Source organism: Sardina pilchardus, chromosome 2 (genome assembly GCF_963854185.1).
Source record: "Sardina pilchardus chromosome 2, fSarPil1.1, whole genome shotgun sequence".
Taxonomy (NCBI): Eukaryota; Metazoa; Chordata; class Actinopteri; order Clupeiformes; family Clupeidae; genus Sardina; species Sardina pilchardus.
The window spans coordinates 38,003,664-38,031,012 of record NC_084995.1 but is presented as its reverse complement, the minus strand read 5'-3'; the positions used below and the strand labels follow the sequence as shown (position 1 = coordinate 38,031,012).

Here is a 27,349-nt window from a genome sequence, read left to right as displayed (position 1 = left end):
GACAATATCATGATAATAACACAAACTATGCATGATGTATTTCTTCCATGTCTATAACCCTCTGTGCAGCAAGAAAAAGATCTGTGCCATCTATGGCAAGTGGACCGAGTGTCTGTACACAGTGGACCCGGCCACCTTTGATGCCCACAAGAAAGCTGACAAGAAGAATGTAGAGGACAAGAAGAGCAGCAAACAGGTAACAGCACTGCAGCAACTGCTCTTATATTAAGATCACAAATCTAGTTGCTATTGATTCTGGTAGAGAAAGACTTTACTTATTTTCTCGTAAACTAATTTTTGGCTTAATTTCATCACAGTTCGACTAATTTTAAGATTTAAGATGACATATTTGCACTGACAGCCAAATTAGCTTGAAACAAGCTAATCTTAGTTGTTAGTTGCAGTGTAGAGATGTGTTATATGGGGCACTAGCCCAGTTAGGTCAGTTTGTGTGTGTGTGCACAGTTGTTATGTGACCACATTATCATGACGTGCTGCTCCTCTGCTGTGCGTCCAGAACACTGTGGACGAGGAGCCGGAGGAGATGCCCCTCCCCGACGCAGAGACGGTCCAGGTCATCCCCGGCAGCGAGCTCATCTGGAGAATATCCCCCCGCCCAGAGAACTCGGCCCAGGTGACCCCCCCACACCCAGACCCTGCTGACCAAGAGAGGCACTGACCACTCTTAAGGCCGGCGCCCACCGGACACGGCGTTCGGTGGTGTGGGCTTGACGCGCAGGATTTAAAGAACAATTTTCTATCCCTGTGCGGCTGCCGCGCGGCAGACGTTTCTAGTGGGCTTTGCTCCGTTAAAAACAATGGACTTTTTAATTTTTTCATTGTCGCGTCGCATCGCGTCGCATCGCGCCGCGTACGTGTCTGGTGGGCGCTGGCCTTTACTGTCCACAGCAGCAACTAAGAATCCTCGGTGTCTTGTGTGACAAACATGGTCTTGTCTTCTAGTTTTCATTGTGTTTGTGATCACATTAGTTAAAGAATACATTTAGTGACTAGAGGCTGATGGAGTTTCTCTTTTAAAGAAAATGAGATGATCACTCCTACTTTTCCACAGTACTACGCCTTCTCGACGTTTGCCATGCAACTGAATGAGCTGGAGAAGGAGATGGAGGGAGTCCTGCCCAGTACAGACTGCCGCCTCCGGCCAGACATCCGTGCAATGGAGAACGGAGACATAGGTAGAGACACTCCTATGCATGTCTAATGTCTGATGTATGTGTTTGATAAGGAGTGCTGTAAATGAAGTTTATTGCAAATGCTTGTGTCAGTCACACCCTGATTGACCGACTAACTCCGTGCTTGGCGCTCGATGCTTGTTCAGATCTGGCCAGTGCTGAGAAGAAGCGGCTGGAGGAAAAGCAGCGAGCCGCACGGAAAACCCGCTCCAAATCCAACGACGACTGGAAGACCAGGTCAGTGTGGCTGCGCTGTGTTATTGGGTGGGCTGCTTTAGACTGAGACGAGTTCATCACACATATTATGAGCATTTTGTTGTCTCTGTACTCTGCACAGTAATGACAATAAAGTTGAATATAAGGCACTTGAAGCCACAAACAATTACATGTCAAAGTAAGAAATGGCGTTGACATGCTCACGTGAAGTCACTATCTACTGTATTAGTATATCACAAATGGTCATACGATAGACACTGGTTTCATCCACTAGGAGCGAACAATAAAGTGCTCCAGTAGTGTGCATTTCTGAGGTTTGTGTGTGGATCAGTGTAATATCATGTCAGCAGAGGCTCAGTTCTTGTGTTGTATCATCCTATCTTGCATTGGCTGTCTGCTCTGATGGGTCTGAGAAGTCGTCCTGTCCTGGGCCCCAGGTTTGGCATCTACAGTCATTTTGAGCTCCACCTAGACTTGATTGCAGTGTCTAATAGTGTGAATTTAGAATGCTGTAGCTCCCCCCTCAGGACAGCAAATGAACTGCAAGCTTTTAATGAAAAGTCACAGTCATCTGCTGCTTGTGTGTGTGGTTTCAGAGTGTGCCTTTGTGTGGGCTCTGTTTCAGCATGCATAGAGAAAACAATGTCTTTTTTTCACCATCAAATTAAGAGTCTGTTTGTGTTTTTGTTTTCCCTCCTCATTTCATGTGGTCCCCAGGTGGTTTCATCAGGGACCAAACCCTCACAATGGAGCACAGGACTGGCTCTACTCCAGCGGCTACTGGGACAGGGACTACTCTCAGGTCCCGGACATCTACTAATGACCTCCATTCCCTCCCCCATTGGTGTAAGGGCGTCCACTCTGTTCACACACGTCTCAACTCAACTCTAACTCAGTGCCGTCTTTGTTCTTGTCTACTGTATATCTATGTGTGGGTTTGCCCTGGGAAGGGCTCGGGGGTTATGTAGCTGTTTATTCAGGGAAGGACATTATGCGAGGATGTACGGAGGCTGGCTGGTCAGAAAAATAATGAGGTTATAAGAGAGATATCTGACTGGCTGAACAGATCAACTCAGGCAAGGGGGACACGTGAAGGTTAGACAGTAGCTGGTTTAACCCACATTGATGGTTGGCAAGAGTGAAGAACCATGCACACCATCCATAGCCTATAACGGTCTTCCTTAAAGCACAAACATTGAGCCTTCAGTGTGAATTTTGCTGTGAACAGAAATTGACCAAGTTAATTTGCATTTACCTCCTAAAATAGGTCTGTTCTGAAACGACAGACTGCTATAGGTTTTCTCGTTGTTTGTTTCTGCTGGCTTTTTATTTTTGACTTTTTTTTCCTTATTTTTGAAATGACTTCAGTAGAATGTGATTCATTATTTAATACTCCTCCATATTCTCTTCATCCTGCATACTACAGGGATTATTTGTACAGTACCAGACATTTTTACTTGAACTCTCTCTATCTCTCTCTCCTCTGTATATGCCATTTGACAAAAGGTAACAGACATGTTACTGCAGCTTATCAGACTGTTGTGAAACTCTTCAAATTAACTTTTAAAATGACATCGCTACTAGATTTCATAGATGTACTGTATATCTTCACATATATTCTCCGGAAAGGAGTTAATTAGCAAGTGCTAGTTTTATAGGCTGACTGTAGTCAGCACTGTCTCAGATTTGTTATTTTGTTTTTTTCAAATATACTATTTAACGCAGCATGTACACAGTTAATTTATGAACGGAGAAGTGTAGAGCCTTGCCCTAGCTACAATGGCTTTTTGTCCAGACGGCACACACTTAATATTTGTTGACTCCCTTTATTTGTTTGTGCAGTTTTACGATGAGAGTTGTGTGTGTGACTGCGTGTGTTTATGCACATACGTGTGTGGGTGCATTGTTGCATTTATCCTATTTATCACTTTGAACCTCTTACACATCTATAATGTTGTCAGCTTTCAGTCAAGTCCTTAAATATCTCATTGATAAAGTAATGAATAGGCTTGGTGCAGGTCCCAAAGTGCATAGAGCATCTGGAAATGCTGTAGATTTGTACATCATAGATTTGAACACTGTCATATTCCTTCTTAAATAGAGAACACTTGTTATTAACTGTACCTAAAGAAGTCATGAAGCTGTAACTTGATTGTACAACAACGTGCTATCCACTTGCCACATGAAGAAGTTCTGCAGCTGTATTAAGATATTGGGATGAAATGCCAACTGAAATATGTCTCCCAAATGGCACCCCAAAAACTCATAACAATTGACTTCTCTGCCTGCCTCTGGACCCAGCTCTACCTTTACTATGCAAACATGTACTGCACACAGCTCTCTGCTGACTCCCCCTGGTGGCTCATGTGTGCACTGACAGCACTCCTCTATTTCTTGACGTGTAGCTGCTGTGTAAAGTGTTCATAAAAATTGTACTATAAAAATTAGATTAGGCCGTCGTGGCCTGATATGTGTTTGTTCTTAACTTATGTCATTCTTTGTCAATATCATGTAAACAAAGTAAAAAAGCATTTCTATCGTTGCTAAATAAAGGCTTAATATTAACTTTATCTCTGTCTTCTCATTGCATTTGACAAGCAATTTCAAATCCTGCATTTATATCTATATCAGCTTTATTGGCCGTTCTGTTGGCTGTTGGCTCAGTCTGGTCAACACGTGTCCATCTTGGTGGGTATAATCTCCCACTTCTACTTGCTCTGGTCAGCACGGCGTGTGGCGATGCGGACCACGGCGGGCGAGTAGACGGTGCGGCCGTCCTCGGTGGTGAGCTGCAGGAACTGGGCCTGACCGCTGCCCCCCTGAGAGCCGCCGAGGCTGGCCGAGGGGACGGAGAGGGACAGGACGCCTGCCGCGTCGTCTCGCCGCACCCTCACCGCCGGCGAGGAGCCCCCGGGGACCCCCAGGAGAGCCGTCGCCTGCCTCGTCCGCTCGTCGACACACAACAGGAAGTTGGGCAGACTGATCTCCACGGTGTCTGTGTCCGGGAGGGACGCCGAAGGGCGAACGGCGTCTGTGGCGGCGGCGGTGGCGGTGGCCTTAGTTGAGGGGGTGGTCAGTGGGTGGTGCGGGTGGTCAGCCGCCTGAACGGTGCTCTCCGGAGGCCATCCAGGGGCCTGTTGGAGGTCGTGACTGGAGGGCGTGGGAGACCTCTCGGCCATGAGGACGTGCCCGGGCCCGAAGGCTCGGACGAGGGCGCTGCCGTTGAAGGGCGGCTGGGACAGGACCTGGGTGGAGAGAGTGCCCTCGTCGCTGCTGTGGGGCAGACGGTACAAAGTCCACATCTGATTGGCCGAGCTCTGGAGGACGGTGTCGACGGGAGTTCCTCGTCCAGTCACGGCATCCTCAGTGTGCTGTTGCTGCTTCTCTGCTGAAAAGCAACATTCAAACAAACGAAATAGTCTCACAGCCATTTTCCGAAACTAAATCACGTCAGAGTGAATATCATGTAAACACAAATTATGTAACAATTACTCTCTCATCCATGCATTTATTTAGGTTGTACCACATGTTGAATTTGGTCTAAGTTTAATTGATAACCAGCTGGTTCTTTTTACTCCGTTAACACACCATCTCGTACAGCCATGGAGGCATTCCAGTTGTCCTTAGATCAGTATGTATGAATATGACTGTCAGATGAGATCTGAGAGAATTATTGAGATGCTCCCCAGTGGGTTAAACACACTCTACCTTGTACATTTTCGGTCTGTATGCTCTTTGTTGGTGGAGCTGTTGTCTCATCGCCAGCACAGGGGGGGGCTGGGAGCTGGCTGCCTGAGGCAGGGTTCTGATCTCCCTGCGTGTCTCTGGCTGTCTCCTCCACACTCACGCAGGAGACCTGAGTGCTGGCATGCACACAGCCTGCAACAACAAGCACGCCACAGCACAAAATAAAACCACAATTTGGCATCCTCCTATTGTATGGGCTCACTGTAAATACCCATCACCTTGATTATGGCTCACACACTATGTAATTTTCAAATGAATAGTTGCACACAGCTGTATGATTCATCCAGTTGGATGATTCCAAAAGACAGTGTTACCTAACACAGAGGAGGTTCTGGGTGGAATTCCAGGGGAAGTCCCCCTGTCTGTTGTTCCTCTGGATCTACTCATGTCCACCTCCTGACTGGGAACTGTAGCCACAGCTACATTAGTTGAATCCATGGCCTTTAGAACATTTGGATTTTCCTCAGTGGTAGTACCAGTAGTGGTGAATAACTGAGCAGGTGCATCGACCGTAAGCACGCTCTCTGCAGAGGGGACTCGTTTGCGGGGTGACAGCTCTAAGATTTCGACCACAGGATCAGACGTCCCTGGGACCAAAGTTAAATCATCTGTCCTTGTGTTTTCATTCATTGTTTCCTGACTGGAGACGGTGGGAGAGGACACTCTGTGGTCTACACTGTCCTCTGCTGGCTGGCATGGAGATTCTTCTGTGATGTCTCCCGAACATCCAGTCGAAACTGCCTCCATGTCCTTGGGGACAACAATTCCTGCTGTTTCAATCCTATCAGAGGTTTGCGTTTCGGAGCTTTCAAGTAGTCCACTCTTTAACAGGACTATTTCACTGTCAGAGGAATTCCTTTCGTCATTAACCACAGACGAGGCACAAGAAGCTCCATCACCAGACGGCTGCAGTGCTGTTGCCTCGTCTCTGACCAGCCCAATAGGGAAAGGTGAAACAGGCTCCAACTCCAATACTGCAGTCTGAGGTACCTCTGCAACAGCAACCGAGACATTGTTAATAACTATGTGGATAAATATAAATGTCACCACCAGTGATGCTCCAGATAATTATTTATTTTTTAAAGCAGTGTTGTGTCATTCCTACTTCTGAATAAAATCCTAAATGCCTTCATTCAGAGTCTATGCGCACCATGAATACTATTTTACACGTGAGCCTTACCTGGTTCAGGACAGATGACTGGAGAAAGTGTGGGTGATGCATCTGTCTCCAGTGTCTGTGGAGCTGGTGCTGTCTCGGTGATCTCACTCATGTTCTGCTCACAGGAACTGGTGACAACGGTCGTGCTGTCCATGCTCTCCTCTGCTGGTTCCGAAACGAACCTTTCTGTGGCGTACGTTCCACAACATATCGGTGCCGCGGACTCTACATCCTCTTGGAGCACATTCTCTGCTCTTTCCGGACATTTGGTGTGGTCGCTTACAGAAATTTCAGCTGGTAATACCGATTCTACAGGAGTAGCAGGATTGAGAGCATCTTCAACAGATGGTTCTTGAACTTCTGTCTCTTCATCTCTCTGCACAGTGCAGAGTGGTGAAACTGTCTCACATGAGATGCATGCAATAGCAGGATTGAGAGCATCTTCAACGGATGGTTCTTGAACTTCTGCCTCTTCATCTCTCTGTAAAGTGCAGAGTGGTGAAACTGTCTCACGTGGGATGCATGCAATAGCAGGATTGAGAGCATCTTCAACAAGTGGTTCTTGAACTGTCTCTTCATCTCTCTGTTCAGTGCAGAGTGGTGAAACTGTCTCACGTGAGATGCATGTAGTAGCAGGATTGAGAGCATCTTCAACAGATGGTTCATGAACTTCTGTTTCTTCATTTCTTTGTTCAGTGCAAAGCGGTGAAACTGTCTCACGTGAGATGCATGCAGTAGCAGGATTGAGAGCATCTTCAACAGGTGGTTCTTGAACTGTCTCTTCATCTCTTTGGGCAGTGCAGAGTGGTGAAACTGTCTCACGTGAGATGCATGCAGTAACAGGATTGAGAGCATCTTCAACAGGTGGTTCTCGAACTGTCTCATCATTTCTTTGGGCAGTGCAGAGTGGTGAAACTGTCTCACATGAGATGCATGCAGTGTTGCTTGCATTCAGATCATCCTCGTCAGCAGTGCTTGTCAGACCAATGTGCTCAACTACCGAGTCTGATGTTTCCTCAGGTTGATGTTGGAAAGGTGGAAGTTCAGAGTTGTCGAATGCCGAAGGCTCACACATGTCCTTGACCACATTCAAATGGTCTGCATCAACCATCTCACTCAGGTTCAGCTGAACAGGACTTCCCACCGACGTCACATTCTCCAATGTGTGGATGTCAACGGTTTCACTTCTTTCAGTGTTCTCAGTGCCAGAGCACTCAGCTGGCGATACTGTCACCCCAGCAACAGCAGCACTAATGGGAGTTTCCTCAACAGCTTGCTCCAGGGCTACTGTCCCTTCCCTCTCCACAGTGCTGAGAGGAGACACACTTCCAGACACAGGCATAACGGTATGAGCTGTCTCTGCAAGACAAACGTTTTCTACTTAAATACTCTCTTCCTGCCTTATGACAAAAAATGTAGATTACATTGTAATGGATTCATTTTACACCACAAATGCATACTGTATCAAACTGATATTACACTTATATTAATTATATAAATGATAGTAGATCATAATGATTAGATAGCAATGATTATTTATCATTACCTTCTATTTATTTATTTATCTATTGGTTTATTGATTTATTTACCTGCTAAATGAGAAGGGTCTGGATAGACATCCTGTGATTCACCTGCCTGCCTCATGACTCCATCCACATCGGTCACACCTTGAGATGGTGGAAGTTAGTCTGTAACTGACCGTATAAGCACCTCCAACAAACATGACAACAGCACTTAATTCTCAAAAGGACCTTACCTGACTCAGCCACTCTCTCTGGATACACCCTAGGAGGAGTGTTTCTTTCAGTTGTATCTCCATCATTTGGTAGACTTTCAGAAGACTCTTTGTTACCTTCCAATACCTCCACAGCCTCCGCTAAACACTCTTCTGACAGTTGTATCGCCATGGATTTGAATTTGTCAGCTGAATCAGACCTGCCCACAGTGTTTGCCATCAGTGGTTTTGGTTTATTTTCGGACACGTCAGCGAGATCATTCGAGCTCACCAGATATGAACCAGGCTTTGCTGCACTGTCAGTTGCCTGTTGTTCAGTTGGACTTTCAGCATCACAATTTGTTGTGATCTCATTTTTTGCTGGTTCAGATGGAACTGGGCATTCTATGACTGTGAAACATATCAACAAGTCAACGGACAGTCATTATGGAGTGTACATAATATTTACTTGCACCATACATCATGTTAACAAACAGAAATACCTGTTATAGAGGTCTTTGGAGATATTCTTGGTGATCTGTCTCTGTCTGATTGCTCTGACTGGTCATCCACTTTAATATCAACACTATCCTCAGTTTTCAAGAAATGTGCTGAGAATACTTTGACCAGGCTTCGTTTTGATGATATACCAGTCATCCTAAATGACTCCAGAGATGCTTTGAGGAAGAACAATCAGCTTCAGGAGCAGCTTTGAATCTTTAAAATTACAGTAAGTTTTTCTTTATTAGGAAGACTAATAGCTATCATTTATGTTGTAGATACTTGTGCAGATGAGTGGGCGTGCATGTGTGTGTGTGTGTGTGTGTGTGTGTGTGTGTGTGTGTGTGTGAGAGAGAGAGAGAGCGAGCAAGAGAGAGAATGTGTGTGTGTGTGTGTGTGTGTGTGTGTGTGAGAGAGAGAGAGCGAGAGAGAGAATGTGTGTGTGTGTGTGTGTGTGTGTGTGTGTGTGTGTGTGTGTGTGTGTGTGTGTGTGTGTGTGTGTGTGTGTGTGGGTGGGTGTGTGAGTGTGGGTGTCTTTTTCAAAGGCCTACCTGCCATTTTCAGTGTTTCTGCTTGTTCCTCCATCTTCCCTGAGTTCTGTTCTTGTGCTGTTGGGATGAGAGGCTTGTCTATGGTCTCTGAATTCTGCTGCTCAACAGCTTCTGCATCCACTGCCGGCTGCGGAGGAAGACAATCCTCCTTGGACGGAACTCTTTCAAACACCACCATTCCACCCGAGTCCATCTCGAGACTACACCCCTCTGTCTCCTCCAAGTCAGTCACAGAGGGTGTCCTGGTGACACTAGACCTCACAGAGGAGGCTGAAGTTGGGCGGCTGTCAAGTTGGAACACTATCGCATCTGGAAGGTTCTCTCCGTGAACTACGATGACATCGGCAGGAGGTGCCATTGCAGAATCAACGAGAACAGTTCCCTGGGCCTCAGAGAAGTCGCTTCTTGATGGAACCCTCTGGAAGACTGCTGATTGAACCCTAGCTAAAGGAGGGTCATCAGGGGTAGTTGGACTCTTAGGCTGTGCCAGGGAGGGCTGAACATCTGTCCGCTGACTGACATCCAAGGCATCATCCACAAGACGGCAGCTAACAAGACTGGTTGACCTAGTCCTCGGAAGGTCCTGGCACATCTCTGCAGGCTCCCCACAAGGTAACATGGCTTGGTCTGGAGAAGCTCGCCAACTTTTCGTCTTAACTTGGCCACGTTCTAATTAACATGAAAAACATTTTGTCAAAAAAACAACGTTTAAAATACAAGAAATGTGAATGTCTTGAATGTGAAAGACATGCACCAATCATAAATTATGTTGATCAGAGGTAGAGAAAAGGACGGTATTGAGAGAGAAGAGTGTAACAGTCATGAACATGTAACAAAGCTGTAATGTTGCACACAAGTAGGCCCAAAGTCTCCAATATCTGCTATTTATTTTAAAATGCCGTATGGAATGAGGAATAGGCCTATCAAATAAAGGGGTTAGGTCATAAAACGTCATTAGTGAAAAATGTCATCTTACCTCGCATTTTCTGATAAAGATGTATGACTTGATGGAGGTCGTGTGAAGGAGCGTCTGAATGTAATTTGTGCAAACAAATAAATTGAATTACGTCTAACAGTAGCCATGCCAAATCTGTTGTTCACTGTAGTTTTAGGCTAAAAGTACGTAGGCCTATATAAAGGCCAAATTGGTACCATTAGCATATAGTACGACTTACGGTTTCTGTGTTCTAGGAGGTCCTTGCAATACGCAGCGATAAACTGTTGTATATGCTGTGGCTCCTCGACTTTTATCGCTCGACACACACATTCCAGGATACTCTTCAAGCCATACGGAATCAGAAGTGTCGGGCGGCAGACATTCCAGCACGCCATCTAGGACAATAGTATCGAATGAATTGAAAGCATTACCATAGGCCTACACATGCCTCTATCACATGATTTTATGCTGCGTTCTGCCATCACAGAGCGTTTGTACCAATAATTAAATATTTACAACCTATAATTCATGAAATTACATTTTAATGAATATAATGGGCCTACTTTGACAGGACGAGCTAGTCCACCCAGGACCACAGAACACTAGATTCCTCCAGATAGAACAGATTTTGTCACGATCACCTACAGTACGTCACAATAACGTCGATGGAATCCCAGTCGTCGATCACAAGGAAATTCGCCGGTAAAATTGATGTAGAACTATTTGGTTTTATCCAAAAACCTTGTTTTTTCAGTGATTTCATTGAATCCCTGTTGTAATGGTCTAATTACATTGTTTATCTTAAGAGGTTAGTCGAATAAAAATAAAGGCAGTGTGGTGTCCACCATAAAATACTTTATTAATTAGAAGAGTCTTTATCTAGTTGTCTTCTTACAATCTTCTGAATCCATCTCTGCATACTAGATCTGTAAGAAAAACTGAGAGAAGAGATCAAAAGATTACTGCTGTGTGGTGCTTTACAGTAACAGTATATTGAGGCCATTTGAATTTTAAATTATAACAATTAAAACTAATTAACTGCAGGTCTCTGAGGCATATTTAGCCTAACTAATGAGTAAATGTCTTATTAAAATGTAGTCTGTAATTAATAACTAGTATCATTAAATGGATCACAAATTGTGTTTAAACCTAATGATTTGATGATTGATGGGTTTAAAACACATAAGCACACTTTAAGATTCATTTGATTAGGATACTTAATTCAATTAGGGGGGAAAACATTGTCTATGTAGCCTACATATGCATCACACATTAAGCCTTCAGTATTTTTTTTTTCCCCCAAGTACTTGTATCGTACCTGCTGATTAAACTGGGGAAGGATGTGATAATTTGGATTGTATGGGCTCCTGTTTGGTGCAATAGATGTTGGCATTCCACCCTCCCTCTGAAGCATGGGTCCAGGGTAATATGAAGCAGAGCCAAATGCAGGGGGGTAAAGGGACCTGGGGCATCCTGAGGGGGCTTGTTGCTCCAAGGGTAATAGGACAGGGTGAGGGGCACTGGTGGAGTTAGGACTATTGGGGGTATTTTGGCATAGAACAAATGCCACTTGGCTGTGAGCACATGCCCTCAGAGAATAGCCAGGTGGGGCACCATGACTGCTCCTGGACATCGCTGGTTCACCCCGTCCCATATTAGGCTGCATGGAACCCGAACAAGAAGTACACCAGGGGGGCCTCTGAGGGGGGCAAAACTGGTAAGAGGACAAATGTGTTTGAGGAGGGACCCATGTGGTCCCCGGAGGATACCACCCATAGGAGGGCCCATAGACAGGGGGAGGGGGAGGTTGGTAGTAGTAGGCTCCAGATGGCTGGTACCAGAGTGTTCTAGCCGGGCCAGTACGAGTTTCAGGCTGCTGCTGTAGATGAGACTGAGACTGAGCACTGTTAGGGGGAGGGGGGCACCTGGCCCCATCTCTGCTCTCATATGAGGCCCACCTCTTTCTGTCCTCCGTGGGGCCGTCGCTGGCGCCCAAAGAACTGTCCCTCAGCTGAGCGGAGAGATGCTCTGTGGCAGCGTCTGAGAACAAAAACACAGATATGTACATTATCCAAATATCTCACCATCTGTGTGTGCTTCACTGAAATTACCCAGTGAGAACACACCCACACTGGGGAAACACTATCGCCCCTTTCAAGAACTGACCCTCACCTGTTGTGGTACCACTTGGATTGGTCTGGGCGGCCATCGTTGTGGAACAAGCGGAAGGTTTCACTTCATGCTGTGCACTGGTGTTTATGTGATTCATTGGGGGATCTCTGAGTGGATGGACACAAGCGTAAGTGGTGGTGGTGCCTTTTGACCCTGGATTCGTAGCCTTTTTTGGAGCTTCTGGAGGTCTTGTCCTCATGTCAGTTGCTTTTTGTATTGGCAAAGAACTAGTGGGACATAATGGGACTGATTTCACTTGGCTTTGCACTTGAGTAATCAGATTAGCCTCTTTAACTAACAAAGCATTCAGCATTTTAGACTGGGCACTGGCATCTATTCCTTTGATAATTTTGAACTGCTCTGCAAGACACGAAGGCTCAGCTCTAGGTTTTTGGTTGCCCTCTGGGTGAACCTTCTGCTTGGTGTCTCCGGCAGCCCGTCCAGAATTATTACTCTTGACTGAAGAGTTTGGTCGTGCAGTTGGTGGTGCATTTGATTTTGGTCCGTTCTTGTTGTTGGTGTCATCACATCGATGCCCCCATGAAAGCAAGTCTACTTCTCCAGTGATGCAAAGTTCATTATATTCATGGTCAACATTCGAGGTGACCTTATACCCCTCTTTCTTGAGCTCCTCCTCAAACCCATCCCCACTTATTCGATCAGCTGTTTTGATGAAAACACACACACACACACACACACACACACACACACACACACACACACACACACACACACAGTCATTAAATCTATTTAAACTGGATGCATATGGTAGATAGATTAAATGGTGAAAGACAGAATTATGACTGAATGACTGAAAGACAGAATTATACCTACCCATATTCTTGTGGAATTCTCGCACAAGTTTTCTAAGGTCAAATGCTTCATTTTCTGTAAACCAACATCACAGTATCAGCAGGTTGCACAAACTATGCTAATCACGTAGCTGCTAGGCTCAAATGTAAATTGTTGGCATGCTAGGCTAGCCGAGGAGGCTACTGACGAAGGGCCTTAATTATGTAGCTAGGCTTATCTAATGTGGTTTCGTATTGCTAACGTTACCGGTTTTATATTTCATCAACTCCGTGAAGTAGTACCAGGCAAATAATCCAAGATTACTAGGTCTTTTCTTCAATGCTGCTTTAGAAAATCCTTCCAGAAGAGTGGGAAGGTCGTTGGGGACAACATTAGCATGTTGTTTTAACATCCTTTCTCGTCCTTAATGCGATGCTTCTGTAAAGCAGAAATGTTAGGGTACTAGCAACCCTTTCTTAGCAATGCAACCTTTCTATTGGGAGACGTCGATATGGCTATCCTTTGCAATATAATGGAAAGACCAGCGTCAAAGATACTTAAATACCGCGTTTTCAACCGTCTCTGCCAGCGTGATCAATTTCTTCGCAAACTGCCTGATCATCATTGTTGTTTATGTTTTAAGTTTATGTCGCTGTGATACGGTTGTTCTACAAAATTCCAAACATGGTTCTAACCAAAGATTCTCAGAGTGGATTGTAGCGCTCTAGAATATTTGGTTCTGTAATGAAAGGCTAGCTGCTACGAAAATAGCATACAAACAGGCGACTCTCAAATTCGATTAGGCGTGACTGACTGTTTTCACCTAGTCTAGCCTGATTGTATATCGGTAGCCTGTTCCGAATCATACTACAGTAAATCGAAATGCTGGCCTTCGGGTTCTTGGAAATAGGCTACTGCTGATCTAAAGGCCTACTTCTTCGGACATTTGCTTTTCAGCACCATGGACAACACCCACTGTCAAGCGTCAAGATGGCCTAGGCTAGGCCTAGCCCATGTGCATAATGACATATTTACAGCATTCCACGGATTAAACAGCAACAAGCTCAAATTCAAAGTTTCGTAGCTATGCCTTTATTTATTCAAGTCAGATATGCTCAGGGTATGGGCATGTGAAATACTGCTTAATTACTTTGGAAATCTAGTTTGTTTTTCAGCGCCATGGACAATACTTTAATGTAGTATTGCCAACTTTTAAATTGTTTACAATTACATTTAACTATTGCATTGTTGTTATTTGTATGCCACTTTGGACAAAAGTGTCTGCTAAATACCATAACTAATTAACTATGCCAAATGTCAAGTAGGCTGGGCCTAGCTCATGTGCATCAAGACATGTTTGATCATTTTCATCATTTCACGGATTAGACAGCAACAAGAAAAGTTTTTTATGCTTTTATTTATCCAATGAAGATTAATTCTGATAGTCTCAGGGTATGTGCAATACTCATTTTTTCAAGGAAGGATCTTGTGGTGGTTGTTGTCCTGTTGTCCTGTTAAGGTGAACACATTGTTTACAGAATTACAGGCACAGTAATTCATAACAATAGATGCATGAAAAAATAACATCAGAACAATATGGACCTACTTTTTCACAGTTATTTCAATTGACCAATGCATACACGTTGGTTCACTTGGTATGCCCTCACTCAAATTGTCTACGTCATTGCTGGCAGCGTACGTGGGATTGACACCACGGACGATCACTGGTGAACAGGCCATGTTCCCTTGATCAGAAGTCACGCCATATAACAGAGGTCCGCTGCAATCAGGCGCACCACTGAAGGGGTCTGCTAGGAGAGAGATTTGCAGATGATGTTTGATCCAGTTCCTTTGAGCACCTGATTTCGGTCTCTCTGTGTTTGTGTTTGGAGATGTGTCACTGGGTTGGTTTCCCTTCCTCCCAGCATCCTCGTCATTCAGAAGAACATAGTTCGGAGTGTTGATGAGCTGAGCACTATTCTCAGGGGATTTATAGTTGTCAGGCTGTGATGGTGAAAGCTTGCTACTTGGCTGCTTTGCTCCAGTTTCCTTGGACATCTGGTAGAGAGTCCAGACCTGGTCAACAGAACTCTGAAGGGCCGAGTTGACATCTGGACTGATCCTCTTCGACCCAGGTGTAGAAGGATCTGTAATGTCAACAGTGAACAAATATTTCACAAGATTTGTAACCACTATCACCGTTTGAATTTGATTATGACAAATGATGGTGTCAGAAAGAAAAAGGTTTTAAGGAAGACCTGCTTTAGCATGTCCAGCGTTGGCCTCTAGCATTTTCTGAAGGTGTTCTGGGCATCCTCCAGTACTGCTCGATACTGTGATGCCTGTTATTTTTGACTTTGAAATATCTGGGGAAAGTAGAGATCACTGATAATAACAAACTGTTCAGCCCTCACACACACACCATCACATCTCTAAGTTCCACATCTCCTCATAGTGCTGTACTAGTCATTGGAACATACAATGTATATCCAATGGTTTATTGTTCTAGAGTAGTCATAGACCAGGTATATGTATCCCTTACCTGTTTGCTTTTTCAACTCAGTGGACTGCAGTATTTTCTTCATCAGTCTGTCTCTCTCAGAAATGACTGCCTTGATGGAGACTGCAGGTGTGGGATTTGCTTGGGTTCTTTTCAACATAGGCTCGCCTGCTATTTGTAAAGGTTCCATAAACTGGATAGTTTTTATGGCTGTCTCTCCAACATGCTCTGATGAGGTGTTTTCATTGGTTAGAGAAGCCATGTGATTCAGTGAATCAGTCACTTCCTCCACTGAAGGCTGAGTGTCTGACTTCTTATTGACTATCTCTGAACTGAGCGTTGTTTTCTCTGTTGTTTCTGGACAGGGTGGAAATCACAGTGAATGAGCAGAGGATTTAATAAGCAAACAAAATGTTCACAAATTCCATTTGCACTTAGATTTTTATTGTTTACTTCTGTCACCAACAATGGAGAAAAGACATGCAATGGAACCTAAAATGGGAAGACATTACAGTAGGCTACTGATGTCTCTCTCACTAAAAAATGTTCAAAACCAACTTTGTGATGCAATTCTATCAGTTACATATTCGTCTACTGAAACTGTTTAAAAGGTATCATGTTAATAACTATTCAATGAGTAAATAGTCTACTTCAGTCAGCTTTAGGAATTCTATTTGATGTTTGACTATACCTGTGGCTGCTTCATCTCCAGTGTTTTCAGATGTTTGGTTCTCAGATTGCCCATCTCCTGAGGGCTTCATCTCACGTTTAGCTAGTTCTGGGGCGGGTGCGGACTGATCTTTGGGCGGGCTGTCGGCAGCACCTGCGCGCAATGCCGAATCTAAAACTTCAACGGCGTACGCCAGATTCTCCACCTCCTCCAGCTCCTCCAAAAGGTTTAGCGACTGAGCCACGTCCTGCACTGAAGGCACTTTGTGAAACACCACCACGACAGGGCCAACATTAGTCTGAGAGCCTGAATCACCAGGCCTCTGTTTCAGAGCTTCTACACTGGAATGGGCGGATGAGGGACAGGACTGCTGGTCACTGTTTTGGAAAACGATGACGTCAGGAAGGTTGTCTGAGTGGACGATGATCATGGGCTTGGACGGAGGCCTCATTGCTTGGATCAAGACTAAGCTTTCATTGGATGCCGCCTTCTCCGCAGGTCCCCTCAGGAACACTGCTGATTGGACAGATGAGAGGGTGCCCTCCGCCTCATCTTCCTCCGTCTGTGGATACTGCGGACTTCCATTCGGTGCTATAGGTGGCGGCGTATCTAAGGAGGCTACTGTGACAGGATGTGCGTACGGGATCTCATCGATCACAGCATCAGAGAGGCGAGGTGCTAAACTGGTGCAGCTTTCTACAAAATGTCCTATATTACAGAGAAAAGAAGACATGGAGTAAAGACTAAGATACCCACGGTGTCAAGTGTGACCATATGATAAGAAATGTGTGCAGCTACATTTCATTTGTATCCACTTCACTGTTTATTCAATAGCAATATCTAAGCTGCAGTAGACTGTCATTGTGGACAGGTAACAAAGAAACTATACAGCTACAAGCACTTTCATTTCAAGTGGTTGTTTCCCCAGCATGTCTTTGAAGTGTATGTATGTGTGTGTGTATACAGTATATCAGAGGTGGAAAACTCCAGATTCAGAGTGTAAAAGTCCAATCATGTCTTGGTTCTACCTGTGCAATTGACACAGGTGATCTCGACAATTAGCTGCTCTATCTGGCTGAAGAGGAATAGCTTAAGAATGAATGTTTTTCACAACGTGTTATTTTGAAAAGGGCAGAAACCTAAACTTCACACAGACCTTTCATGAATCTCTGGAGAGTTGTTAGGTCTTGAATGGAAAGCTCTGGATGTTCTGTCAAAAATATCATGTTATCATATAACCACATAAAAAAAGAAAACCTCAGCATATATTTGTCCTTTATGTCAATCAGTTTATAGCCGGCACACATTAACAATGACATTGTTTGCATGCACACATGTGGGCAACACACCTTTCCGTATGCATAGAAGCTCACTGCAATAAAACGCAATGTATTCAGCAACATTTGATGGCTCCTCCACCAGCACTGCATGACTGATAGCCTTCAACGCGCTCTTTAAGCCATAGGGAATAATGAGTGATGGCAGAGGCTTCAGTATCTCCTCTGGAGGTGTCATCTGTTAAACACAAATGGTAGGGTAATATACAGTAGGTGCCTCTTAAAACTACTATAGATCATATTGACATTATACATTGCACACAAAAAAAATGGATGATGAGTTAACATGTCTACAGTAGGTTACAGAATAATCTGACAGTGTACATAATATATTGCATTTTACAAGTTATTCATCAGCCTACCCCCATGGCTGCCATGTTAGCACTCTGGCATGTTCTGTTTATTCCATGAGTTATGAACTGTGTCACAATTGTGGGTGTGACTCATGAACATTCTTTTTAGACCTGTGACACAAACCAGCTGTGTTGTTTGGAATGGAGGTTTTTTTGCCACTGAGTTCTATTAACAGCAGATGAGCTTCTTCAAGGTTGAAGTTGAGTTGATTCATTAGCCAATAATATTGGAGGGTATTTGACTTCACCTTTGGTGACAACTAGAATATAAAATATGAAAATTATTTGAAAATATATTCCCAGTTGCCAATGTGTTGTAGCCTACTGTATGTCTGTTGTAAGTCTTGCAAATGAGTCAGGTGAGGCCTACCAGGTGATTAGTGGTTAATTATATACTACAGTATACCATATGTCTGGCCCCAGTGTGTGGCCCCAGAGTTAAGATGAATTATTGAGAGTTTGATCTACTTTTGTAGAAAGTGTTTCAACAGCCAAGAGCAACATTCAGAGTCTTTTCAGAGCTCTGTGACCTCTGTGACCTCTGTGCTGAGCCTTCCTGCTTTGACCACCATCAGCTCGTTGGTCTTGCTAAACCAAGTTGCCATGGTTTAGAAGTGATGGTAGCTACACTCTCTAGAGCTGGATGTCCATCTGACCTGAGAGCTAGTTGCTAAGTAGTAAATCTCATAAAACAATAGACAAATATATTAGTCAAATTGGGATAATTCGAGATGGAGACATGAAAACATAAAACAAAACAAAAGGTCACATCAATCATCACATCAATGAATGCTATCCACAGATTGGCCGTGCCACTGGAATATTGATATATGTCATGCCTCTCACCTCAAGCTGTGCGTGTGAGCTAGGAGTAATTAGTACGAGCTGCGCTTATGACTATCTGAAATCCTTCGATTGCATTCCCACTGGGTTAGAGGCATCTCTAATGAGCGTTGATCCATTGAAAGTGACCAGATCAACTGGTGGCTCACACCATGGGCCTTAAGCCTTTGGCAGTTTGAGGTTAGAGGGCGGCTGCTCAACATTCATAACCCGGCCCCGATATTTAGTAAGTTCTTTAGCTATTTCTCTCAACAAAGTTTTCAAAGGTCTGCACATATGAATGAATGAATGCCTTTATTGATGTTGCATTACAGTACAATGAAATTATGAAATTATAGAGCCACTCTATAAAATATGACACACACACACACACACACACACACACACACACATATATATATATACTGTATACTGTGTAAAACTATCTCATAACACATTCATTGCAAACACCCACACACACACACACACACACACACACGTACCGAATAGCGAATACATCTTCCCATCATTCATAGCAAACACTCTCTTATCTTTCCTGTAAGCGCATCCTAACCATAAACATAAAACACAAAAGCACCATTGCCCGCTCCCACACAAAGTGTATAATACATATTCTAATGTGGATAAAGTGCTGAGTAGCAGTGCAAACTGAGTCATTAAAAACGTTTTTAGAAATCTGTAATGTTTTCCTGAGAGCAACAATTTGAACAGTGGTGACCAAGGTGGGAGTATTCTTGAGTTGCCAATTTTCTCTAGTGAGGGAAGTGAACAACCAATTATCTTCTGAGCTGTGTTGATCGCTCTATTCTTTTTTTGTCTGCTGCAGAGCATCCAGCATACCGCACAGTCACACAGGATGCTCTCTCTGGAGGAATGGTAGAAGAGCTCCATCAGCTTCTCAGACAGTTCGATTTCAGGTTCTAGTCTGAGGAAATACAGGCTTTGTTGTACCTTCTTTACCACTGCCGTGGTGTTGTCCATCCATGTGACTCGGTCCAAGATGAGGGCTCCGAGGAATTTGAAGTTGTGAACACTCTCCACAGAGACCCCATTGATGGCAAGAACAAGGGGGTCGGCACTGTACTTTCTGACTAGTTCTTTCCCGGTGTTGAGAGGTCTCCTCCTGAAATTAGTCCGACAAGTGTGGTGTCATCAGCAAACTTCATGATGGTGTTGCTGGGGTAGGAGGGGTTACAGTCATGGGTGTACAATGAGTGTAATAGAGGACTCACAGAGCAGAACCAGTGCTGAGAGATGGGGTAGAGGATTTGTGGGAGCCAAGCTTCACACATTGGGGCCGGTTGGTTAAAAAGTCCATAATCCAAAAGTAGATATGAGAGGAGAAGTCAGACAGCTTCCTGATGAGGATGTCTGGGATGGTTGTATTGAACGCTGAGCTGTAATCTACAAAGAGCATTGTGCACGTATAAAGACGTGGTTCTGTTGAGGGGCAAAAATATCCGCAAATGTTTCGCCTCATTGTTGTCCTGAATGGCCTGGATGGTGCTGGATCTCCTCCCTGTAGGCCGTCTCATCATCGTTGCTGATGAGACCAATCACAGTAGTGTTGACTGTAAACTTGTCAATGCCTTTAGAGCCATGAACAGGTAAGTAAGTAAGTAGGTAACATTTATTTTTAGAGCACATTTAAACATAGCTCACACTGACCAAAGTGCTATACATACTGTAGCGTTGAGTTGAGGTATGGAAGCAGCTGTGTCACGCCACCTTCTCCAACATTTTTTAGATAAATGGCAGTTTAGAGATCAAATATTAATATATTAATATTATGAATAATGTTGCATCCAGATTATGTTTCTTTAGCATAGGCTGGACAACTGTGGGCTTGAAACATGTAGGAACAGTGCTGGTTGCAAGGCAGGAGTTAAGAATAAAATGAATGGAGGGGCCAATAACATCAAAAGCATCTTTGATAATCTGTGAAGGGATACAGTTGGGTGTTGATGGTTTGATGTGCTTTACAATGTCCCGTAGTTCAATGTAGGACACTGCTAAGAATTGGTCAGAAGAAGATGTAGCAATGGTGAAATGGGGTGAGGTGTCAGATACAACAGTTGTGAACTGTGGTCTGATGTGGTCAATTTTCTCAGTAAAAAAACTTCAAGAACTCTTCACAGCTATTGGTGGATGCCACAACCTCTGGAAAGACGTGGGGGTTAACAATTGAGTTTATGGTATTAAATAAAATTCTAGGTTGATGGGAATGTTTGCCTATAATATCGGAGAAATGCGTAGCCCCGACTTTTTCAGCTGCAACTTGGAAACTGGCCAGGGAATTTCTGAATATTTTTAGAATGACTAGGAGGTGATCTTTTTCCCCACTTACACTGAGCTCTTCAATAAACCTGCCTGAGATGCCAGGTGGATCATCAAGCCACTGTTGAAATTCAAAATTAGGGTGGCTGAGTCCAAGAGGGGCCACAGTTACAAGGATAGCTGAGCAAGATGCTTTGAAGAAGGACATTAACTTACCAGAGCTCAAGAGGAGATCCTGGACAGTGATAGTATTTCCCAAGTGACTTTCATTTGTAGTACGTGTTTGCAAAGAGTTAATATGATGAAAGCAGTGGTCAGAAGATCTTGCTGTACAGTGAGTTCAATAGCTTAACATTGAACACAATAGGCATATGGTCAGAGAAGGATGCATGTTATCAACAGAAACCCCATAGGATAAAATCAGATAAAGGGTGTGTCCATGAACATGGGTCGCCTGATTAATGTCCTGGAGCCCGAACGACCCCATTACATGGCAAAACTCACTAACCAAGGGTTTACCTGGGAAACAAACATGAATATTAAAAATCACCCAAAATCAACAAATGGTCAAAGGATGTTGTGCAATGACAAAGAAAGTCTGAGCATTCTATGAAATGGTTATCTGATTTTGGAGGCCTGTAAACAAGTGCACACATCAATGGTGTAGTAGCAGATTTTACTTTCTAACTTAAGAAGACACATTTTAAATAAGAAAATGACCAAAAATCTAAGTCACTTTTAAATATGATGCTAGCAGGTGAGATGCTAATGGTCTAATCAGATTCAATGATCTATGCTAGGCTGGAGCTAAAAGTGGTATCGCCAGACTCAGAGAACAGCTGGATGAACTGGAGAATCAATTGTTTAACTAAGGGGAGGTGAAGGGGAGGTGAAAAATGAGTGTAATTCCCAAAATGGTGGAGTATCCCTTTAAATTAGCCTTAGATAGCCTTTGGAAATATGTCACATTTCCATAATGTGGTGTTTACATTCTCAGTATCTTGTACTAAAGAGATGTAGAAATATACCAGTGTAATTAGAAGATGGCTCACAAAATAAACAGACATTTTAATGCTCATTATTTTTATTTTGCAAATTTGCTTTCTGAATCAAAAGTTAGGGACTTTTCCATGTGTGTTCAAAGTATGTGCCAGCTTCCACAGCATGTCTAGAGGTTGTAATTGATCCTGTAGTCTGTCATGACAAAGCAAAAATATGTCAATTCACAGCCCTTACACAGAATCTAGACCTGTACAATATAGCTACATCACATTATTTGATTTTTCCCATCATACCGTGGCAGGTCTCTGTGGCTGCGCTGTGGTGTGAGCAGCTTGGCATGGTGGTGGCCTTGGTCAGCCCGCAGCCGCCTCCGCAGTGCCCGCCTTGGTTCATCGCCTCCTGGTGGTCACACATGACGAGCGAGCTGTGGCGTGGCGGGTAGCAGCAAGAGTAACGGCGGTCGGTGGCGCTGGGCATCACGTTGTGGCTGTGGACGACGTGCTCGGACGAGCAGCCCTGGCGCGGTGCCACGCGGCCCAGGTTGTGCCCCGAGCAGGCGGTCTCGGCCATGTGGTGAGGGCGCAGGCTGCCGCAGGAGGAGCGGGCGCGGACCGCGTGGTGGCAGCTGCAGTACAGGCCGCAGTCCTGGTACATGGGGATCTTGGCGATCTGCTCCAGGCCGCACTGGGACATGGATGGCGAGGGCTGGTAGGGGCAGGCGAGCGGGTGCCCGCCCTGGGCACCAGGATGAGTCAGGTGGCACAGCCTCCAGTGGCTGGCTGACCCTACACCTGGACAGGCACTGGCCACCATTGGCTCACAGGGCCTACTGTGCACTAAACACAGCAAAGAGACATTCATTAGTACACATTAGCTTAAATAACAAACTACAATTTTTTCAGAAGTCTGTTTACATAGAGGACTGCATCCTTGCATGACTAATATAATAATAAAATCATCAATTATATTATTAATAATTCAATCTATAATCTATCAACTGAACTCGGACTTACGTGTGCCACAACTGCAACAGGAGACGTGAGGCTGTTGTCCATTGTTTGTGACACCTGCGCCTGCTTGATGCTGTAAAGATGGCGAGGGGTGAGCTGCGGCTTCTGCTGCCATGGAAACTCCCGCTGGGCAGTTACTGAGGGGACGACGCACCTTAGAGAATCCCATGTGCCCCTGGGAGGCAGGCCTGGAGGGCTGTGTGAAGTTTTGGGCCTTCGGGGCCTCGATGAATGGAACAAACGTGCCGGCGAAGCTCCCTGTCCTCGACAGCTGAGGGGTTGTGGCCCCCACAAAGCCGGGGCTGTTGGGTATGTCTCTGGTGATCAAGGGGATACACATGTACGGGGAGGCTTTGATCTCCTCGCCTTCGCCAACGGCCTGGGGAACCATGCCTGGGGTCAGCATCTCCATCGTTGGAAGAGGAAGATACACCAGGTAGGGTGCCCGGATTTCCAGTGGTGGAGCGCTGTTTACCTGAGCAGAAGCTGGCGTCTTGTCCTCTTCAACGGCACAGTCCGCAGGCAAAGGGTTCATTAAGTTAGTGATCTGGATGGTGTGTGCTCCAGCTGAAACCAGGTCGTCTGCGGGCATTGGGGCCCTGGGTTCCTCCACGGCCCCAAAGGGTGGGAGCACCACATCAGAGTGGCTGGTTTTACCTTCAGCCATAGCAGGCTTACACGCCAGGCAAGGGGACGGTTCCTCGGCATTTGCCTCCAGCACATCTGGAATGGCAAGGCCGGAGATCACACTCTCCTGGAGGGTCGTCTGCGATCCAGGGGCTCCATCTGCGGTTACCATGGCGACTTCAGAAGCAGGAAGTTCGGTTGAGGTGTCGCCTATCATGTCTGATGCAGAGACTTCTGCGTCAAAAACAACAGACACAACATAAACAGCGTCCTCAGTTGATTGATCCTCCTCTTCCTGTGATTCAGAGTCTGTCTGCACTGCAAGGGTTTCTGCACTGTCTTTGGTGACAACTGCTTCAGCTGCATCTGCAACATCTGTGACAGTGGTCTTACCATCACACACTAAAGACACGGCGGAAATAACAGTGTTTGATAACGAACTCTTCTGAGCAGCACAGTCCAAACTACTCTCACAGGCAGAGGCCTCCTTCACGATTGGATTCTCGCCAGCAGCAGAAGGTGCAGAAATGCTTGACGCTGAACTCTTCTGAGATGCAGACTCTTTCACTTCCGCTGTAATTTGCTCCTCGTGTGAAATAGAAGGTGCGGCAATATTTGATCGGGAGCTACGCTGAGAAGCAATGCTTGATGCTGAACTCTTCTGAGATGCAGACTCCTTCACTTCTGCTGTTACTTGCTCCTCCTGGGAAATAGCAGGTGCGGCAATATTTGATCGAGAGCTACGCTGAGAAGCAATGCTTGATGCTGAACTCTTCTCAGATGCAGACTCCTTCACTTGTGCTGTAATTTCCTTCTCATGGGAAACAGCAGGTGCAGCGATATTTGATCGAGAGCTACGCTGAGAGGCAAAGCTTGATGCTGAACTCTTCTGAGATGCAGACTCCTTCACTTGCGCTGTAATTTCCTTCTCGAGGGAAATAGCAGGTGCAGCGATATTTGATCGGGAGCTATGCTGAGAGGCAAAGCTTGATGCTGAACTCTTCTTAGATGCAGCCTCCACTTCCGCTGTTATTTGCTCTTCGCGGGAAATAGCAGGTGCGGCAATATTTGATCGGGAGCTATGCTGAGAAGCAATGCTTGACACTGAACTCTTCTGAGATGCAGACTCCTTCACTTCTGCTGTTATTTGCTCTTCCTGGGAAAAAGCAGGTGCGGTAATATTTGATCGGGAGCTACGCTGAGAAGCAGAGCCTCTACTCTTCTGGGATGCAGAGTCAATCTTTGTTTCAGCAGTCACTTGATCCCCAGAGCTTTCCACAACACTTCTGGGAGCAACGAGTTCCACAGACTCCAACATCTTTGCCATCATGGCATCACCGGTGTCAGGGCTGCAGTGGGTGAGAGGAGCTGGTGCCGTGGTCCCAGTGTTCTGTTTGTTCGGCATGACGGCCTCCATTGCGGCAAATGCAGAGTCAGGCCTACGGCCAGTCATGTCGATGTTGTCGGCTTGGAACACAATAATCTCAGGCACTTCTTCGGACTGGACAACGATCTGCGCCACGTTGGGAAGCATGGATGTTTTGATGAGGACCGCATTCACGTCCACGCCAATCTCGCTCAGAGGCACGCGCTCAAACAGGGCTGACCGGACCTGGCCGCACTGAGAGCCCTGGTTGCTGCAGTCGCCCGTGGGGCTGCTGCCACAGCTGTTTACGACAGAGCTGGGGGTCGTCCTCCGGCGGAACACTGCCAGGTCCATGGCCATCTCGCGGGTAATCGGGCCCGGTGACAAAGTGACCACATTGGCAGAAATGATCCCGTCTAGTTCACTCTCCTCGATTTCAGCTTCAATACTCTCTGACCGGAGAAACTGGGCTTTGGCGAGCTCCTGTGCATCTTTGCTTGCAGCTTCATTTAAGTCGGCAGCAGGGAACATGGGAACAGGTCCAATCTGGTTGATTCGGGCTTCATACAGCAGAGGGCCTGCCTCCCATTCCTTAGAGTCCACACGGTGAACTGATTGGAGTGATGTGCCTTTGAGATTCACTGGGGAAACAGTAATGACATTATTTTTAATTGTATAATCTACAGTAGCTGAACTTGAAAAGCAGAAGATCTTATAGCAGGTACAAAAGAGCTATATTTAACACACACACACACACACACACACACACACACACACACACACACACACACACACACACACACCTCATCATCATCATTCACCCCCTGGCAACAGGCGAAGGAGCTGACAATTTCACAGCATTCTTTTCTTTAGTATATAGTTTAGTATTTACTTTACATGCATGTGACAAATACGCATCCTTGTATCCTTGTTATTGTCTGTTAAACAACACAACTGATTTGCAGTACTCACAAAGACCTAATTGTGATCGCTGGAATTCCTTCAAAAGCTCATCAAAACTCAAATTTGGGTTCCCTGGAGGGAAAAAAAGTAAGTTAACTTCTAACTCAAATTGACATTGTAGTGGAGTGAAAGATGAATTATATGATTAGACTTATGTGACACTATACGAACCAGCTCTGAAGGTCAGGAGAGCGTTGAAATATTCTTCAGCAAAATGTGGGATGCTAATCGGCTTGCATCTCACCACCGCTCTGCTGAATCCCTCGAGCATATGTTTGAGTCCACTGGGAATCAGAACTTTACGCAGATGAGTATACATTTTCTCCGGTTTGTGGAACTGGAGCCTGCAGACCTGTCCTGCCCGTAAGGTTAACACATCTGAGATATGTCCTGTAGCATGGGCGTTATAATTCCATCCCTAGGTATTACGTCACGTTCTGGCCACTGTGACATGGGATGCGTCATAATAGTCTGCAACGAAAATAAATACCGAATATGAAACGTTGTTAAAAGTTCAAAGTTGGTTTTGGTCACCAGTTACAATGAAATTCTTAGGTCTTACTTCTGATAGTTTCTTAATAGCCTATACTAAATAAATAAATGTAAAAAAAAACTAGGCTATTCCACAACTCACTCCTAAATAAAGTAGTATGATTGCTGTAGTTTGCAAATGGCAATCCAGCGGCTGAGGAAGTTCAGGGTCTCCCACTCCATTCTGAGGACCTTCTACTCAGCTGTTGAGAGCATTCTCGCAGGGTGCATCTCTACGGGAATTGTATGATGCCGTGCAGAGGGTGGTGCGGGAAGAGGATTAGGTCGAGCGCTAAAAACAAGCATGCAGAATAGGCCTATCTCCCACCTAAATGCTGGCGTTTTGACGCTGCTACAGTAGGGTAGACGCCTTCGCTGTCTCAAAGCAAAGGCCGAGAGACTTAGAAGGAGTTTCGTTTTACACAGACAACAGCGCTAAATTCAGAGGAAATGTAGCTGGCATTTCCACACGCCTTTTAAACTAATTTGCAGGGTCTTACATTCATCTACAATTTCTTGCGGAACAGAAATACCCCCTTTTCATTACAGTGTATGTAAATCCTTGCTGCATACAGTATGACAAGTAAATGCACCTGGCTTGCCCACGACCAGAATATCTCGTTTGCTGCGCCTTTATCCATGACATTTTTTTTATTGGAATTTGACGTGTTCAAGTTCAGACCAGAATGGCAATAGGATGGGATGGATAGGATGTCCAATAGGATGTGCAATAGGCTTCTCAATAGGCAGTCACTCTCAGTTACTGCTTCTATGAAAGATAGCAGTCACATTTAAAACATGTGTTAGGCCACAGTACATGTTGAAGTGTATCTGAAACATCTTTGTCTACCTCCTCTACATGCAAAGTGATTTTTTGGTCTTTCTGAA

General features: G+C 45.0%; 5 protein-coding genes across 10 annotated transcripts in view; 1 reads left to right on the top strand and 4 right to left on the bottom strand.

Moving 5' to 3' along the window:
• Positions 1-3,973, top strand: part of LOC134073134 (oxysterol-binding protein-related protein 1-like) — a 28,912-nt gene extending 24,939 nt beyond the window's left edge. For both annotated transcript variants that reach the window (XM_062530121.1, XM_062530129.1), the window contains 5 exons: positions 70-196; positions 518-634; positions 1,073-1,196; positions 1,340-1,430; positions 2,127-3,973. In XM_062530121.1, coding sequence (XP_062386105.1) covers positions 70-196; positions 518-634; positions 1,073-1,196; positions 1,340-1,430; positions 2,127-2,229 — 562 coding nt within the window. In that variant the 3' untranslated portion in view covers positions 2,230-3,973. The remainder of the gene's footprint in view (positions 1-69; positions 197-517; positions 635-1,072; positions 1,197-1,339; positions 1,431-2,126) is intronic.
• Positions 3,974-4,020: 47 nt separating this feature from the next.
• LOC134073094 (mucin-2-like) lies at positions 4,021-10,604 on the bottom strand. 3 transcript variants are annotated; one of them, XM_062530090.1, is made up of 11 exons: positions 10,582-10,604; positions 10,257-10,413; positions 10,058-10,111; positions 9,082-9,750; positions 8,533-8,706; positions 8,072-8,440; positions 7,905-8,003; positions 6,337-7,674; positions 5,471-6,148; positions 5,118-5,288; positions 4,021-4,797 (listed from the first exon to the last, which is right to left on the bottom strand). In XM_062530090.1, exons 7-11 carry the CDS (start codon positions 7,957-7,959, stop codon positions 4,118-4,120), a joined length of 2,922 nt encoding a protein of 973 aa, XP_062386074.1. In that variant the 5' UTR covers positions 7,960-8,003; positions 8,072-8,440; positions 8,533-8,706; positions 9,082-9,750; positions 10,058-10,111; positions 10,257-10,413; positions 10,582-10,604; the 3' UTR covers positions 4,021-4,117. The 3 variants fall into 3 exon arrangements, with proteins under 3 accessions (XP_062386074.1, XP_062386060.1, XP_062386067.1); XM_062530076.1 differs by having other exon boundaries at positions 7,905-7,982; positions 10,582-10,598; XM_062530083.1 differs by having other exon boundaries at positions 4,021-4,794; positions 7,905-7,982; positions 10,582-10,598.
• A 249-nt stretch (positions 10,605-10,853) lies between these two features.
• On the bottom strand, positions 10,854-13,524 carry LOC134102662 (calcium-binding tyrosine phosphorylation-regulated protein-like). 3 transcript variants are annotated; one of them, XM_062556836.1, is made up of 5 exons: positions 13,250-13,524; positions 13,025-13,078; positions 12,191-12,853; positions 11,337-12,058; positions 10,854-10,956 (listed from the first exon to the last, which is right to left on the bottom strand). In XM_062556836.1, the coding sequence occupies exons 1-5, from the start codon at positions 13,392-13,394 to the stop codon at positions 10,939-10,941; spliced, it is 1,602 nt and encodes a 533-aa protein (XP_062412820.1). In that variant the 5' UTR covers positions 13,395-13,524; the 3' UTR covers positions 10,854-10,938. The 3 variants fall into 3 exon arrangements, with proteins under 3 accessions (XP_062412820.1, XP_062412836.1, XP_062412828.1); XM_062556852.1 differs by having other exon boundaries at positions 11,977-12,058; XM_062556844.1 differs by having other exon boundaries at positions 13,285-13,524.
• Positions 13,525-14,408: 884 nt separating this feature from the next.
• LOC134102652 (uncharacterized) lies at positions 14,409-17,880 on the bottom strand. Its single transcript, XM_062556824.1, has 8 exons — positions 17,852-17,880; positions 17,502-17,667; positions 17,309-17,362; positions 16,174-16,860; positions 15,525-15,839; positions 15,241-15,348; positions 14,589-15,129; positions 14,409-14,493 (listed from the first exon to the last, which is right to left on the bottom strand). The coding sequence occupies exons 1-8, from the start codon at positions 17,864-17,866 to the stop codon at positions 14,448-14,450; spliced, it is 1,932 nt and encodes a 643-aa protein (XP_062412808.1). The 5' UTR covers positions 17,867-17,880; the 3' UTR covers positions 14,409-14,447.
• A 4,148-nt stretch (positions 17,881-22,028) lies between these two features.
• Positions 22,029-26,292, bottom strand: LOC134102640 (uncharacterized). The gene is made up of 5 exons (XM_062556816.1): positions 26,102-26,292; positions 25,940-26,002; positions 22,978-25,608; positions 22,258-22,800; positions 22,029-22,156 (listed from the first exon to the last, which is right to left on the bottom strand). Exons 1-5 carry the CDS (start codon positions 26,247-26,249, stop codon positions 22,131-22,133), a joined length of 3,411 nt encoding a protein of 1,136 aa, XP_062412800.1. The 5' UTR covers positions 26,250-26,292; the 3' UTR covers positions 22,029-22,130.
• Between the last annotated feature and the right edge of the window lie 1,057 nt (positions 26,293-27,349).